Below are 17,936 nucleotides of genomic sequence, written 5' to 3' on the forward strand. Positions count from 1 at the left end.
AATCACAAAATAAAAGCAAAGAAAATTAAAACAGTTATAAAAGGAATTAAAAGAGTAAAAAGATGACACATAGATAAACTTCTCCTCTGGCAAAACAGCAATTTTATCTTCTTTTTTTTATTCTTAGTGACCTCAAACTTTTGAACAGTAGTGTATGAATAAGTTAATATTTGATATGTTGGTAAATATTTTGTATTTTGAAAAATATTTTCAATTATTAATATTTTTAAACCCTAATAACAATGTTAAATGTATGCTTTTGCAAATCTCAAAATGAATATATATTTTTTTCATACTGTGCATTATAATGTGTTGTGATGTCTAAATTAACTTGTTGCATTAAAAATGTGTTTGTTGTGATTTTTATTTATACTTTATTTAGACAAAATTGTATAGAATTAGTTTATTTCCGTTATTGACCATAACATCAAAGTAATTATTGGCTTCTCGAGCCAGAATGATATCAGTGCATCTGTGTAATTGCCCACCAGAATATAACCAGAATACCCATCTCATTCTATATATAAAACAGCTTATCCAAACAACATGGTGGATTAAGGATATTGTGACACTTTAGCCGTAAAATGAGATTAAGGTATTGTGACAACCTTTGGGCAGAGTTTGATTGAGGTGGCCAAATCTTGTTTGTCTGTCAGACAGACTCTTACTTATGTAACACTCATGCGGCTTGATCTGTGGAAATGTCTGAGTGGGACAGTCAGCCTGGGAGGCTGTTCTTTTGGATGATTTGCACCCATGCATATGTGTATGAGGGTGAGCAAGCGATGGTCTGTTTCTCTAGTGTATATGCTAGCAGTCGTAGCCTGCATGTGGAGAAGAGATTGAAAAGAGAAAGAGATGCAACACTGCTCCACAGAGGTTATTATTAGCTACAGCAGGAAGTGTATAGCAGAACATGGGTGTGGGTAAAGCAGCAGGGTTGGGCGCATTCCGTTATTAGCTTTTGTATGTGTCTGTCTGTGTTTGGTTTGTTCTGGTAACCACCTTTTTGTCCTTACTGTTATACTCAATTATGTGTTAATACAATTGCGGTAAACCTCAAATCTGGGCGGTTTATTTGGTACACAAATCCAAAACAAACTCCATGCAGAGTTCTGTCCACTGTTATCCATCAATCCCAGTGTCCTCTTAAAGGTCCCGTTCTTCGTGATCCCATGTTTCAAACTTTAGTTAGTGTGTAATGTTGTTGTTAGAGTATAAATAATATCTGTAAAATTATAAAGCTCAAAGTTCAATGCCAAGCGAGATATTTTATTTAACAGAAGTCGCCTACATGGAACGGCCGGTTTGGACTACATCCCTCAACTTCCTTCTTTAATGACGTCACTAGAACAGTTTTTTGACTAACCTCTGCCCACAGGTATACACAAAAAAAGGGGGGCGTGGTCTTGTTGCGCTTCCACGGAGAAGAGGAAGAGTTGCGTTTGTAGAGTGTGTTTGTCGCCATGTCGTCGAGACGCTGTTATTTTCATCCCGGAGTCCAATCACCTTTGTTTGGCCTTCCCAACGGGCAACGTGCGCTAAGCTGCTGTCGAATCACAACACAGGAACCGCTGGCACAATCAGAACTCGTTACGTATTTCTGAAGGAGGGACTTCATAGAACAAGGAAGTCATCAGCCCGTTCTTAAGACAGTGAAAACAGTGGTATACAGATAAGTAAATTGTGTGAAAAATACTGTTTTTTTACAGGCGAAACATGAACACATGTTATATTGCACACTGTAAACACAATCAAAGCTTCAAAAACACACCAAAAACGGGACCTTTAAGTCAATGCTTGTCTGAATCCCACTACTACACCTCAAGACTAATAGACTTTGTTTTAATGTGTATTAGTGCTTTGGCTCCTCATGCAGAGGCTTACTGTTACAGTCCCAGCAGCTCTTTATCCCTGCGAATGGTCCTGCACGAAACATTTAGCTTTTACCTCTTCTGCCTTATGATATTATGCTGTATATTCAGTACAAACAGCATGTGTTTGTGATATTTTCACTGCTAAAATGCTATCATAAAATTTGAACTTAAAGGGATAGTTCAGGATTTTAGACATGAATCTCTATAGCTTCCCCATAAGCAGTGTGGTGCATTGACCATGACTTACCCCCGACAGCGTCCTGTGAGCCGAGCTCCGGTCCAGTTTTGGTCAAGATGAAATTAGTCCGGCAAGTTTGCTGGGGTCACGGCAATAAAGCTTTTTTCTTCTCAAATCAATATGTGTTCAAAAGAGTGATATATTTGCAGCACAAAACCGCTGTCTATGGAGAGGTCAGACCTCGTAATGGCTTGGCACTATTTTCTTCCCCGTCATATCACTGCGCGCTGCCGCTACCTACAGCCAGCTGCGAGCCGCGCACGTGTCACTTTGTTTACAGCTCGTAAAGAGAACGATAACATGTCTGACTACAGCAGCGACGATGACAACATTGACTTCGACACACAGCCAAAAGGATATCTTTACGAAGCTTCTTTATCTTCGCCAGTTTGGTGTTCACATTGAAGCCCAGAGCAATGAGCCAAAGTCGCCTCAGAGCAACATCTGCCACAGGAAATCTTTGAAATGTGTGAGGAGAAAGCGCCACATCTTTGTTTGTACAGTCCGGATAGTCACAAGTCCGCACCATTTTCTACAAAGCTTGTACAAACTGATCGCTCTTGGTGAGTAGCTATGTTAGCTCGTTCGTGTAGCTGTTCTGAGCACGTAAACACTGCTGTAAACACTGCCGAACAACTGAAAAAGTGGTGTGCGCCTGCGCAGCTCGCAGCTGGCTGTAGGTAGCGGCAGCGCGCAGTGATATGACGGGGGAGAAAATAGTGCCAAGCCATTACGAGGTCTGACCTCTCCATAGACAACGTTTTAGTGACGCAAATATATCACTCTTTTGAACACATATTGATTTGAGAAGAAAAAAGCTTTATTGCCGTGACCCCAGCAAACTTGCCGGACTAATTTCATCTTGACCAAAACTGGACCGGAGCTCGGCTCACAGGACGCTGTCGGGGGTAAGTCATGGTCAATGCACCACACTGCTTATGAGGAAGCTATAGAGATTCATGTCTAAAATCCTGAACTATCCCTTTAACTAGGTACAGATCTTGGGTATTCTTTTTCTTTAATCACACAAGCTTATGAAATTACACACATTGTAAATGACTAATGGTATTGTAATGGTCATCAGCAACTGCATTTATTTGATCAAAATACAGTAAAACTGTATTATTGTGAAATATTATTATAATTATAAATTATATATTTAACCACACATGCACATCCAATGCTGAATTTTCAACAGCCATTGCTCCAGTCTTCAGTCTTTCAGAAATCATTCTAATATGCTAATTTGGTGCTAATTACATTATAAATCTTTCCATTACAAGTCTTTAGTCTCACTTTTGATCAATTTAATGCATCCTTGCTGGAAAACAAATAAGTAATAATAAAAAAGTCTGTGTGTGTGTGTCAGTCAACCACTATTCCAGATGTTACTGTGCTAACAAGGTTCACTCATTAGAGAACTGTGGTCACAAGGAGCGCAAATGTAATATCATACTAATCGGATGAAGTGGGCTAGCTGGAGGGGAGATAATTGCATGGATTATCCAAAGACAGAATATGAAGAGCTTGGGTCTTGTCCTTTTTCTGATTCCAATGCGTTTAGTTTGAAATGTGGGTACGTCATTCCCTGTTTCTCAGAATCACATGTATTGGACTCTGTTGTTCACGTGGAAACACAAATGGAGAAGAACAGAAGTAGTTTGTAAGGGAGGGAGCGAGGAGAAGAGGACACGAGCTGTGCCAGTCTCTGAGCGCCACCGTGGAGAGGGAGTGAGTAACGCAAATCTAAAAATGAAAATAAAAGAAAGAGAAGAAAGCCTGGGCTCAGAAAACGCACGGAGGAGGGAGCTCTGTCCAACTGGACCTGATGAGAGATTAGACGTGATAACCACGAAGAAAGAGAGGGTGGGAGAGTGAGCGAGAGAGACGGATAAGCACTCTGTGTGGCATTAGTAGTGCAAGCTCTGCCTGGTATTTATAGTTCAGAGGGCCGCAGGAGAAGAGAGCAGCCGAACAACGGTGTCTCCAAAAAAACTGATGAGAAACGGGGAAAGGATTTCATTCAAAATTTGCTAGAGGAAAAGGCAAAGATGGTATAAGTGAAAGGACCACTAATGGAAATACCTTCAGGAAGGAGGAATGAGAGAAGAGCCCCAGCTGTCTTGTAATGGCATTGCGAGTGAACATTTGTGATGGACCAGGTGTGCATTGTGCTCTCTAAGGATAATCAGGACCTTTACCTTCAACATCCTCACAGGGATTTACAGACCTGTTCAATTGCGAGAATGGGAGATCAAATGTCAGATCACTTCTCTCTGCACATTGGCTCTGGCTCTGTGTTTGTCGCTGCTTTATGAGATCATGCGTAGTATCGCGGTAGTTACTTCACTGCCTGTTTTTGCTGACTCACGTTTGTGATCACAACAAGAGGACCCCGTTTCTGCAGTGTGTGATCAAGTGACTGACAATTGGAGATTGAACTACATAACTAGTAGGGCTGCATGATTAATCATAGTTTAATTGTGATCACGATTTCTGCATCACTTAATTATCAAAGCATAATCGTCTGCAGTGTTTGCAGTATATTCAAACATGAATCTTGACCATATTGTCTGCAACTGTGGTTGCTGAATAAATGCACTTATGCAACTGAGATACAATAGATTTTTTGTTGTTGTTGTTGTTTTATTGGAAAAACATTTGCATAGTTTGGAATGATTGTAATTTATATTAGGAATTTCACTGCTTCTTTAAGGTTTTACCAGTTTTCATAATGTAGAGAGATAAGGTCAAATAAACATACAAGTTGTTAACATTTTCTTAATTTGTGTACATTAGTAATTCTAATGACATGTAAAAAGAAATTTCCCAAATGATAATCGTGCAGCCCTAGACTTTTCCATTGTTTTCATTCATCCCAAAAAGTCCCCAGGATACCTCTATCCATCTCCCTCTTTTCCCCCACATTCGCTCTCATTTTCTCTTTCACTTTCAGTCTTTTTTCCCTCAGTTCTGTTATACACATGCAGAGCTCTGCCAAGGGAATGCTGATGACGTAACAGCTCGTCATTCACTTGTTTATTGCTCGATTGGACCTTGTCAACCTGCGTCACAAGACTCTTTATGATATGGACCTTTGAATTAACTTGCTGGCTTGCTTTTTTTTTTCAAGTGCACAGAGACTCTTGAAAGATTGCTGCACAAATGTTCTTCATTCATCCGCAGGAAACCGAGTAACCACGGATTGTGAGTGCTTAAGTGAGAGGTGGAGAGGACTGCACTCTTTACTGGGTTTACGACAGATCTAACCTCTGAGAGAGAGCAAGAGTAACAGAGGTTTAAAGGGAGGAGGGGAGCGTCAGTCCTTATTAGTAGTGAAAGGAGGAGCTCTTGTAGAGTTTGACATGCACGTGTGAGCCAAACTGCTTGCTCAAGCTGAGCTTTGAAATGGTAGCAAATAGGAAGACCGGCTAGCGAGGAGGTAGAACGTGGGAGCTGTAGATAGAAAAGGAGGAAGTGAAAATATATATGCCTTTTAATCTCAACTGTGGACTTGATCAACTCTGAAGGAGAGATTTCAGATTCCAGCCAGAGCGTGTTTGGATTAAAGGTGCAAAACACCACACTCAGAGACATGTCACGAAGACGAAGGAGAAGGTAGATCGTTTTGCAAAAGGAATAAGTCACCAACAGAATGTGGCCTGAATATTGCACCGAAAGGAGCCTGAATGCTCATCTGCACGCGCTCATGTGCTGCGCAGGTCAGTTTCTATTTGTGTTCCTGTGCGTATGTCGTCACCTAGTCACATGGACACTGTGATTTGTCTGTCAGCGGATGTGTTCTTTGCTGATATGTGCCTGTCCACTTTTGTCGTGATGCTGTATCGGTGTGTGAGCCCACGTGGATTAGTGTGACTGTGAACATGACGGTGTGAGTTTCTGTAACATGTTTGCCCAGTGCAGGGTGTGTGAAACAACACACAATGACTCACTGTACTGAGAAACAAGAGAATGTGCCTCTGTGTGACTGTCACAGGAAAAAAGGGAGTAGCCCTAAGTCTGTCTAAGAACCTTGACACATTTATTTCTTTTAAGATACTTTTGCAATAGCGTGTGTGTGTGTGTGCGCAAAAGTGGGTGCGTTATATGAGATGCCAAAAGAAAGGTAGGCCTATTGTCCTGTACTCATGAAGGTATCAACTCCTGTTCAAAAGTCAGATTAAATTCCCAAGGTAGTAGAGAACATATGTTGTGAGTCAATCATTCTGTACTGTAATTTAGGAAGGAAAAACGAGGGGTATGCTAAAACATTGGTTATGCAGTTTGTGTAACATTTGATAGATAGATAGATAGATAGATAGATAGATAGATAGATAGATAGATAGATAGATAGATAGATAGATAGATAGATAGATAGATAGATAGATAGATAGATAGATAGATAGATAGATCGATAGATCACTTTTGGATAAAAGCGTCAGATGATTAGAAAAATATTGCATGCTCACATCTATATTATTAAAATAGGTTATACTGTAGGTGTGAGCGTACAATATTTTTCTCATTATTTGATGCTTTAATATTATTCATATAGTTTATTCACAGAACTTTATGGTTGTATTTATACAGAATCTGTGATAATACATGTGACATCTACATTTTACACACATCTACATTTTGCTGCTTCAGATGTGACTTGTCTATCAGAAATGTTTGAAATAGTCAATTTTATAATAAAACCTTGAGGTTGGGTTGTAATTCATTTTCATGTGTATATATATATTGTAAATTTGAGTAGGATGTTGTGTGTGCTTATCAGAGGAAGTGGGTCGTCTGCACCACATGGTTGCTTAGTATTGCTATGTCTCCATAGTAACCATGTCAACTTCAGCTTCACAGTAAGAGGCCAGTAGAAAGAGGCAGATAAAGAAGGCGTGTAATGAACTCATAGAACTGCAGGGCTGTGTGATCAATTTCTATTCTGTGCTTGGCTGTGTCACTAGTCTGGCATGTTTAGAATAAGAAACAAAAAGAAATGCCTTAGAGACCAGAAGTTCATGTCTCAATTCAAAACTTCCTGCCCATAATTCCTTGTTTGCACTGTATTGAGACCATGTCGGCATCCAATGCATCAGGTGTCAGATCAGGACTGTTATCATACCACATACACTGAATTAGATAGCATTCAATACATTATATTTGTGCAGTTTTATGATGCAACATCACCCTGTCTGTATCATCCTGAACATACATGGTTTTCTGAGCCTGGATTCATGTGTGACTTTGTCGGACTCCAACATGCTATATAGTAAGTTGTGGAGAATGTAGGTCAGTTGACAATGTTAATGAACCTATTAACTGGTCTTTTTTTAAACTTTCAGCCTAGTTTCCAATTTTACCAAACCTCTGCTGTAACCTGTTTTGCCTGTCGAAAATTTGTTTTATATTGTGGATTTAATGACTTTCTAAAAGGTTTTATACCAAAACTTGTTTCAAGGATGTTTTTTTCATTGTATTTTAAACTAGTGCGTTCTTGCAATGAAAATAGCCTGGTGTTACATTACATTAAAAAAATAAAAACATATATAGAAAATGAAATACACACATGTACTACTGTTGAAACGATTGGAGTCAATAGGATTTATAAATGTTTTTGAAATAAGTCTCTTATGCTCACAAAGGCTGCGCTTGTTTAATCAAAAATACAGTAAAAACGGTGATGGTGTGAAATATTACAAATTTAAAATATGTAATTTAAAATGTAATTTATTCCCTGTAATGGCAAAAGCATCATTACTCCAGTCTTCAGTGTCACATGATCTTTCAGAAATCATTCTAATATGCTGATTTGCTGCTCAAGAAACAATTGTTTGTATTATTAAAATGTTGAAAACAGTTGTGCTGTTTAATAATTTTGAAGGATTCTTTAAAAAGGATACTGACCCCAAACTTTTTGGACTGTAGTGTATGTACAAAAATGGCTTTCTGTTGAATCATGACCACAAGTAAAAAGTATTTATTTTTTATTTTTATGTATTAATCATTCAATACGTTATTTGGCATTTTACAGTCTTTTCTATATTTGACAAATTCAGGCTATTTAAAGCAAGACCGGAGGGACGCTTGTAAATAATACAGAGCATGACGCTGTAGTCTTCCTGTTGTGTTACATAATTAACCCAATCTCTCTTCCTCCCTTCTTCTCACCTCTTCCTCTCTTTTCTGCTGTTTCCTCCACCATCTTTCTTTTCACAGATGAACGAGACAGGGTGCAGAAGAAAACGTTCACGAAATGGGTCAACAAACATCTCATAAAGGTACAGTCCAGCCTGCCGGGTTATTTTTGTCCTTTCTGCTGCACTGCACGATGATAAGGCCCGCTGGGCACTCTGCTCCAGTCCTACTGAACACACGGCACGCTCATGTTCACACTTACACACAAGAGAAGACTCAGACTAATCTCTTCAGTAATAGGACACTTGGAGTAAATTTGAATCTTGCAAGTGAATGATAGTGTTGACCAATAACGTTACCGCCACAGTATCTTGTCCACATGACTCTGAAAGACATTTGGCATGTTGTCATGCTCCAGAACTATATTTTTGTGTCTGTTAATCCTCTATCTCCTGCCCCACTGACTGCAGATCATGAGAGCAAAGAATGCTGGGTATTTCAAGGGCAGGGCAGATGACCAACCACAGAAGGGCCAGAGTTATGAGGCTAGAGATAGTGACCTCATAACTCTGCTGGTATTACTGTAATGCAGGTCAGACTGTATGAGATACGTTAACACAGTGCTGCTGTAACGGTAGATGCTAGAAGTAGTGAGTTATACAGTTTATACTAGACCCCCAAATATGATCATAATCATGAGAGGAAACCCAATCCTAAAATTCCCCATAATAAAAAAACATCCTAGACCTCTGTGAGCCTGACATGCCATTTCAACATTGACAAGTCTAGGATTATCTCCGATTATTCAAAAGTTTTGTTGACTGTTGTAGGATAGCTCACATAGTTTGTCATGAATCACATTAGCAGATACTAAATAGGTGATGATGCCTGTTAGCATTTGTGTTTACATATCTCTCTCCATCTCTGGCAGGTGAACAGGTATGCGGTTATCCTCAGGCAAACACTGACTGACAAAGCGGCGTGTGTAGTTTGTGTCACGTCAGTGTGTTTTCTCTTTACACACTTCTAACATAAACAGTGAGCTCATTGCAGAAATGTGGAACTGGTCTGAGAGGGTACCTGTCCACAAGAATGACTGCAAACTAAGACACATTTGAGTGCGACACCTTTTATTATTTAATACCCCATCACATGGGTATTACTCCAGTGCTCAAGTAGAGATTGTTATTCTTTGTGTCTATGGAAACAGGGCATCTCATGATAATACACCTGTGATAAACACTGAAGGAACATGAGAGAGACAGAAGTGGGAAGAAATGACTACATTGCGCTCAGGGAGTGTGGGAACAAATGTTCAACCAAAACATTCTGTGACATTGATCATGTGATGCTTTTTATTTTTTATACAGACTGTCAGATGTTGTTGTTTCCATTGAAACACAAGATGTTCTTTGGATCTCAAATCATACTTTTGAACATGCTTTTAGCTCCAAATACTTAGAAATTCTCAAGTCTTAATTTCTTTATTCTAAAAAATAAAAAATCGTTCTGACCCCACACTTTAGAACGTTACTGTATATAATATAATTCTGTTCTTTCTGATTTGATTGGGATAAAGTGAGGGAATAGAGAGGATAGAGAGACACAGAGTTGTCAGGATGTTCTTTATACTCAGCAGATGGTTCCTCTGTAGCCCTGTGGGGAGGCAGCTGTGTTGGATCTGCTGTATACAGCTTAGGATCTCTGAATCCACACACACACACACACACACGTGTCTCTCTGTGTATGTGTGTGTGTGTGTGTGTGCTATGAAGTACAGAACTTCAAGATCCTCCATGTTTTTCTTGTTGCTTGTTAACCGGCCCATCTCAATGAGTCCGGTGCCCTCTGCTGGTTTGAGTTAGAGCACTGCAGTTGTCTCACTGTGAAACTATTTTACTTAACTATCTTGTCTAGGCTTCTTTTGTTGCAACCAATCAAAATTTTGTTTGCTAGTAGTCCTTTAGATACAGTTTAATGTATAAAATCTGTAACAGAAATGGCAATTATTGCACAAACTCGATTGAAACTGTCACACTCTTGCTCATAATACACACGGTTACACATAGGCTTCTAAAAGTTTTAAAGAACTTAACCATCACTCTCTAACTCTATTTCTCTCTCTCCAGGTGCGGAAGCACATCACAGACCTGTATGAGGATCTAAGGGATGGGCATAATCTTATTTCCCTGCTTGAGGTGCTGTCTGGTGTCACATTGGTGAGAAAGCAACTTAATTACCTTAACACAGACAGGTTATGATTTCAATGCTTTATGCAATTCTCCTGGGTAATTCATGTGGCAGAGATCTTCTTTATTTTCCATAAATGCAATCCAGAGCCACATGTTACCTGGGGATCATGTCACATGAGTTGACCTGGGGGCTAGGCTGATGTTATAAAGTGTCTTGGCTTGTTGCTGATGTCAAGGAATGTAGATACAGGCCTTGCAGCAGAGGAATAGCTGAGTCTGACATGCACTGCAGTGTTGTAATGACATCTGCTTTAGTACATTATTTCTGCACTCAATCTTGCCCACTCTGATGGCCTCAGACCATGATGCACTGGGGCAGACTGAATGACGAGGTGGATTAACAGAGACAGACTGCTGACACACCACATGCCCTCTGCGATATCTCTCTCTCTCTCTCTCTCTTTCTCTCTCTCTCTCTCTCTCTCTGTCTCTATTGTTTTCTCACGTCCCATTTTATTGTGTTTTTGTTTTGCGATTTTTATTTGTTTTGCTTCACTCTCCCTCCTTCTTGTTTTTAATTTTTTTTTAAACTGTTGTTTCGTACATATATCAGCCCTTCAACACTGTTTCTGTCTTCATCCTTTCTCTGTGACCCTCTCTATGATGTCATCAGCACAAGGGTGTGTCGACTCTGCGGAGAACGTCTGTGTCACGCGCACCCCCACTCATCCTGATGGGTGGGGAGGATGAGGAAGATGGAGCTCAGGGAGTATGTGTGACCCCCCCCCCAATTGAAATGCATAGTCACACACAGTCATCTCTGTACACTGCATGGCGTGGACTCAAAGGGCAGGTCAATTTAATGATTATGCAAAGGGGAATGTCTAATATGCCGATGCATAATTCATGATCCTCACATAATCAGATTTATTAAATTCAGGTGTTTGAGGGACCTTGCCTTGTCACACACATTATATTCACTTCACTTCAGTGCTGCCAACACTCCAACACTTTCAATCCGATGACTTGGCCACGTTTGCCCTATTGTGGGGGTTTTCTGCTCACCTGCAGGTTTGCTGTACATGCTGCTGCATTTGTAGGTGATAGTGAGCATGCTTTGCATGTAAGGGTGTGCAAGTCTGATATGTGACCTCAGTAGAGAGTAGTGATAGACCGATATATTGGCCAGGCCAATTAATCGGATGATATTTGGCCATTTTGAGATTATTGGCCATGCTCACTTGGCTAATTAATAGAATTAGCCATTCGGCCTTGTTAATAGATTTGGTGAAGCCTTGATGAGCAAAAACTGACCCCAAACATTTGAACGGTAGTGTTTATTGGCATTATATCGGCCATTTACTGTCCTACACTAGATATTGCTATTGGTCGGCCACTAATAGAGAGATGTTAGCAAGCAAGACAGAAGTGTGTGGTGCAATAATAAGTTTTGCTTTGCTGTTTGAATTATTTGCTAATGGTGACAGTATGCTAACTATTCCCTGTAACTCTGAGGCAAGATTATTAATTACTGACGATCCTGACAGGGTCTTGTGTCTCTTTGCAGTGTGCTGCTTTTGCTGCTTTCAGGCTTGTGCTAATGAAACGGTTTTCACACAGACCTCTAATTTGCTCAGATTATTAGTGCGCTCATCTGCATTCTTTCTTTTCTCTCTCTCTCTCTCTCTCTCCTTATAGCCCAGGGAAAAGGGTCGCATGCGATTTCACCGACTCCAGAATGTGCAGATTGCCTTGGACTTCCTCAAGCAGAGACAGGTATGAATGTCTACCCTTACACACACTTTATCACTCTCAGAAATAAGTCACTTTTTACATATTGTCAGTCCTTTATGTACAAATTCAAGGCTATAACTAAATATTCAATTTTGGTTGGGCTAATGCAAGAGTTGAAGAGTCGGTCATTAAAACTCGTGTCCTCTTTAGTGTTGAGGCTGGCTGGTTACCCTCACTAATATAATGCAGGTCTGTGTCCTCTGTCTCTGTGTGCTTCAGTTGGGAACATGGCTCTAAGATAACATAACCTGGAGTGATAGATGTTTCTTGCCCCATACAAGCTTGTCCAATCCCTCCTCCCTTATGTCACCACAGCACAGGGTCCCTAAACCAGACAAAATGCCAACCAGCACCCGTCTCCAAATACACAGTACATAGCTTCTGACAGCTGTAAGCGTAAGAGGACAACAAACACCAAAGCTGTCCTGAAATTACATTAGATGGCCAGTTTTTTTAACTCGTTCAGTCCTTAGGCATTGTTAGCAGATTCAAGCAATGTTATGATCTTTTTGGGGCAATCAGTGTGGTTTTTAAAATATTTTTTAACATTGAAAAAAATACACCTTAAACTTGTTGAAATATTTTATACTAATGAGAGCCTTTTTTGCCTTTAATGCAGGTCAAATTAGTGAATATACGCAATGATGACATCACAGATGGGAACCCAAAACTGACACTGGGATTGATCTGGACCATCATTCTTCACTTCCAGGTAAGTCCACCTTAGTCACAGCTGTGTCCTGCTTGATTATGTAGTGCTTAACACAGCATGCCAGAGTTAGAGGTGACTTTACTTAATGCTAATAACTGCTGTTTACCAGCCTCTCGTGACCGTAGTCAGTTTGAGCAACAGGGATTTATCCATGGCAAGAATAGGAAAACTCAAGAGGGAAGGGTGCATGAGGAGGATGTGATGGGTAGAGTACAATCCCAACTTCAGACATTGAATATGCTCAGGGACTGGTTTATATGGTGTTCCAAAAGAAAAGGCCTCCAGTCTGTCTGTTCTGCAGAATGAGAGGACAGAGATTGCAGACAGTTCTAGACAGGCGCTGCCAGCCTGCAAGTTGATAAAGAAACAAGAATCTGCAGGAATGGACCCTGCAGAGCACATTTGTGAAATGGCCTTATTTTCTATACTAATGGGTCAAGCTAGAAAAGTAAGGTATGTTTGATGGAGACTGCGCTGCCCATTTCTAAAGGCAATTTAAGTAGGTTGCATGATAGTTTATCAGAAGAATTGAATAGAAATGTTTTGCCCTTGCTTGTTTCCATTGCCTGGAGTGTTATACTGATTGTGCAAACTGTTTGTAGAAAGCCTGTAATTTGTGGCAGTCTTATCAAATAATGACTCTTGAAAGAGAAATTGAAATTGTGGAATACAGAAATTGTGGAATACAGTAGAATAAGCAGTACTATATACTCTGATTGTATGCTTTACATTTTGGCTAATATAGTAAATCTACAGAAAGTTGCATACTATACTGTATGTGAAACATTCCAATCCGAGCATAACCATAGTCGCCCATTAGCAGTGAGAAAAGGCCACAATGCAAATATGCCAACTTACCGAAAAACTAGCAGTTATCAAATATAATGTATAAAACCTTTATGATGCATTATTCAACAAACTCTCTGTTGATGATACAATATATATATATATATATATATATATATATATATATATATATATATATATATATATATATATATATATATATATATATTCATTTAATATAGTGTTCTGAACACTAGCTGCACTTTCCAGGACTGTCCAGCAGGGGGAGCTGTTATCAACAGATTGGTGACATCACAAGGTGACATATGCAGCTGGTTGCCAAGGAGATTGTGTTTAGTATGACCCCAAAGCATTTTCAATCAGCATGATTCAGCAGAAATGAGTGGAGGATGCAGAGGCCTCATGAAGATAGGAAATAACAAAACCGAAAGAAAAATAGATTACGAAATTGAAACGGGTGTCTGCTTTGTTCGTTTTTAAATGTCTGTATAGAAGTGGAAAACCCCTACAGAAATGTGTTATGTTGTTGCAGAGATGAAATGAGTTAATTTTCATTGTAAACTCCAATTCAAGTTGGTCAAGTAGAATATAGCATGACTCATTCAGTGAAACATCATCCAATAGCCTAATCATTTCAGCAGAGGCACATTAGGAGCCATTAGGATGAGATGCTGTTTGTCAAAAGAAGCATTGGAAATTGGAAAACCACTCCTCTAAGTGCAATTTTGATGCCTACTGTACATTTATTTCAGATAGCCAAGAGAGACTAGCCTAACTATCTAACCTCCCCCACACTCAATCTGGGGCACTTCTGTTTTGAAACCACTGCTGTAATTTAGGTTAACAGCAGCCGTTTGGAATATTGTTTTGGATATCCTTATATTGACCTCATATATTTTTGTCTAACATCAGGATCCTGTGGGAAAATACCAATCAGGCCCCAATGTATTAGCCCAGGCTGCATTTGTGCCAGCTGTCTCTAACATAAATAATAGCCAATCAGATCAGGTCTTTTTATGACAGTCACATAAAAGGTGGGGTTACCTGAACAGCAGGTTTGTTTGGCAAGGATCATAGTGTGCTGAAATCTTATGCTTTTTATCTGCTGGAAAAAGCTGATTGCTGTGTTCTAGGGAAATTATATCCCTTCTCAGTTACAGTACAGGGAACTCTAGATGCATGACAATTAGGTTCAAAAAGTGGGCTCAGCTGGCTGATTATCATGGATCTGATTGATTTATTGCTTGTTAATTCATCAGCTTCCTTTTACAATCATACTCTTGTATGCTGCTTCTACCAAGACTAAATTCCGTCACAGTGCTTTTTGTTTTGTAAGAGGTTCAATAGTATAGGAATATCTTCATCTTCATGCCTTCAGCCTCTTAAAGGGTTAGTTCGCCCATTTAAGACATGAAGTTGTATGCAATCCTTACCAGCACTATAGTGCATACACACTGACCCACTCTGTGGTCACCTCCCTGGTCAGAGTTCTGGCCGCTCGAAGTTTTTCAAGAAAGTATTCCCGGTTAGTTTCCGGGGCCTCAAAACTGTGCGTTTTTACGTGAAAAAATTATATGCATTTCAAAGCTTGATTAATTTACATCACAAAAAACACTCCGGGCAAAATTCATACCTCAGTTTTAATCTGCACTATTTTCTTTCCATTTCTATCAATCCGCGCTGCTGTCAACGTCAACAGTGCACACGTTCCGATGTGCCGGGATCACCGTTCAGATTCCATCGTTATATCCCTATATACTGTTTTAATATTAGACCTCTTTTCACGTGGTTTCCACTGGAGTCTAAACATCAGCTTGTTTACCGTACAGTTTAGACATGGGATTATAAAGTTAGTAAATGGTTGGTTGGGGATGTACCGGTAATCGTCTTCGCTGAAGTGAGCACTGCACACACGAAAATCCTTTATTCTGGATATTTTAGCTCCCGCAGAGTAGCCGATGGCAACCAGCCAAAGCTGTCTCATAGCTATATTCGAAACAGGAAAACGATGGAATCTGAACGGTGATCCCGGCACTTTCTTGTGGTCACAACCTGGGAATTTACAAGTTCGCACCATTGTTAATTTTGTACTTTTTAAGTCGTTGTCATTCGATTGTGTAAACACTATGGGACAGCTGATCGGAACGTGCGCACTGTTGACGTTGACAGCAGCGCGGATTGATAGAAATGGAAAGAAAATAGTGCAGATTAAAACTGAGGTATGAATTTTGCCCGGAGTGTTTTTTGTGATGTAAATTAATCAAGCTTTGAAACGCATATAATTTTTTCACGTAAAAACGCACAGTTTTGAGGCCCCGGAAACTAACCGGGAATACTTTCTTGAAAAACTTCGAGCGGTCAGAACTCTGACCAGGGAGGTGACCACAGAGTGGGTCAGTGTGTATGCACTATAGTGCTGGTAAGGATTGCATACAACTTCATGTCTTAAATGGGCGAACTAACCCTTTAAGGTGCAGTATAATGTTTACCGCTATTAGCCAGATCAAGGATTTCATGTGAAAGTGAAAGATTTCTACATGCAGATTATGTAGTGGGTTCAGTTAGTCATGCAAATTTACCACGTTGACCAAAAGACAGATGGTAGCCTGCAAAATTTCATAAAAATGTTGCTAGTATGACTGTGCATTTAGGGGTCGTTTGCACTACACTGTTTTCAACTAAAAACAGAAAACTTTTAATGCGTTTTGGCCGTTCATTCACACGACAACAGCATTTTGGGGGCCAGAAATGCAAACTTCTGACAAACATGTTTCAATGTTGTTTGAAAAGTTTTTGAAAACTACACTGTTATCATCTTCGTACAAAAACGTGAATCTATAAAAAGGTCTATAGGTAGATAGTGACATCGCCAACTACTGGCCTGGCATGCATAATACATAATTTTTAGACCTGTATTTGATGTGCATAATACATCATTTTTAGTCGTTTTTCGCGGATCTATGTGAATGGGGATCATTTTGATAACGTTGTCATCTGTACAAAGAAAAAACTTTTCTATTTTTAGTACATTGTTGTCATGTAAATGTACCTTAGAATGCTCTTTACTCTTTACAGAGATATTAAGCTCTTTAGTCCAGTCAGTGGTAAATCCATTCATTCTGACTTGCCCCTTGTTAATCTTTGTCCATATATAGTGTGTGTGTGTGTGTGTTTTATAGAAGTAGGACAGGGTGATAATAGAAGCTGTGAAATAACATGCATGTTAGGGGGCAACAGTTAAAATTTCAAGTAAATTTTTTTCTGGCACTCTCAGGCTCCCAACCAATTGAAGGCCATTGGGTTGGTGTGCGTGTGTGCTGAGCTCTGAGCTCACCAGGAATCATAGGGAGGGAGGGAGGCAGGGAGGGAGGGATGAGCATGTGGATTGGAGGAGAGAGAGGAGGAGGGAGAGAGAGAGGGAGGAGGAGGAAGCAGCAGCAGCGTATTCTGTGAGGCTGCAGCAGACTGGAGATGAAGCTCTTTTTTCCGCTGGTGCCTACTAGCGAGAGCAGAGGAGCTACCCAGCAACTGAGAAGAGGACACTTGCAACCTGCTATTACTGGAGCCCCTGGCTTCCTCTCCCCTCTGCAGGCCTATTGAAGCACATATACAGCGACACATGTGCTTTTAATCTCAGATTTGGGATCGCTGAACCCTGCAGACACACACATGTAAGTCACACGTTTTAATTTACATCCAGGTTGTGCAAAGGAGGGCGCCGTATCAATCGGATCAATTTCGCCATGCTTGACTGATGGAGCTACGCTTTTTTCAACACTGGAGCAACCACTCTTTTCTGAGGATAGCACTGCAGCTCGTGGTTGGGGTGTATTCCTCTGGATTTTCCTCTTTTCCTCATCCAGCCATGGTTCAACTATCCTGCCCAGCCCTGTCCTGGCAGCATTCTAATTAGATTCAACAGCCAGAGAAGCCGTCAGTATCAAGGAGCGGCACCTTATCAGCTATCGCTCTTTCTTTCATCTGCTTACCCCAATCTAGGGATGTTCACTGCTTAGTGGCAGGACAAGGAAGACAGGATGGCTTGAAGCCATGTCTACTTGATAAATGAGACTGGATTACGTGCTTAACAACGTCCATAACCAGCCGTGTCAGCAAGGGGAAAGTGGTTATTTAGGTTTGCTGGCTGAAGGTGAGGTCTTCACTCATGGTAGTCACTGTCC

At 40.2% G+C, this 17,936-nt stretch overlaps 1 protein-coding gene across 7 annotated transcripts in view; it reads left to right on the forward strand.

Moving 5' to 3' along the window:
* macf1a (microtubule actin crosslinking factor 1a) overlaps window positions 1–17,936 on the forward strand; it is a 172,741-nt gene that overhangs the window by 61,322 nt on the left and 93,483 nt on the right. For 4 of the 7 annotated variants that reach the window (XM_079877833.1, XM_079877827.1, XM_079877834.1 and 1 more), the window contains 4 exons: window positions 8,332–8,393; window positions 10,380–10,469; window positions 12,141–12,218; window positions 12,856–12,948. In XM_079877833.1, coding sequence (XP_079733959.1) covers window positions 8,332–8,393; window positions 10,380–10,469; window positions 12,141–12,218; window positions 12,856–12,948 — 323 coding nt within the window. Of the gene's footprint in view, window positions 1–5,513; window positions 5,838–8,331; window positions 8,394–10,379; window positions 10,470–11,115; window positions 11,212–12,140; window positions 12,219–12,855; window positions 12,949–17,936 lie in introns of those variants that run through there. The other 3 variants (XM_079877826.1, XM_079877828.1, XM_079877829.1) reach the window with 2 other exon arrangements.

The sequence above is a fragment of the Squalius cephalus genome, assembly GCF_949319135.1.
Source record: "Squalius cephalus genome assembly, chromosome: 8".
In the NCBI taxonomy this organism is placed as follows: domain Eukaryota; kingdom Metazoa; phylum Chordata; class Actinopteri; order Cypriniformes; family Leuciscidae; genus Squalius; species Squalius cephalus.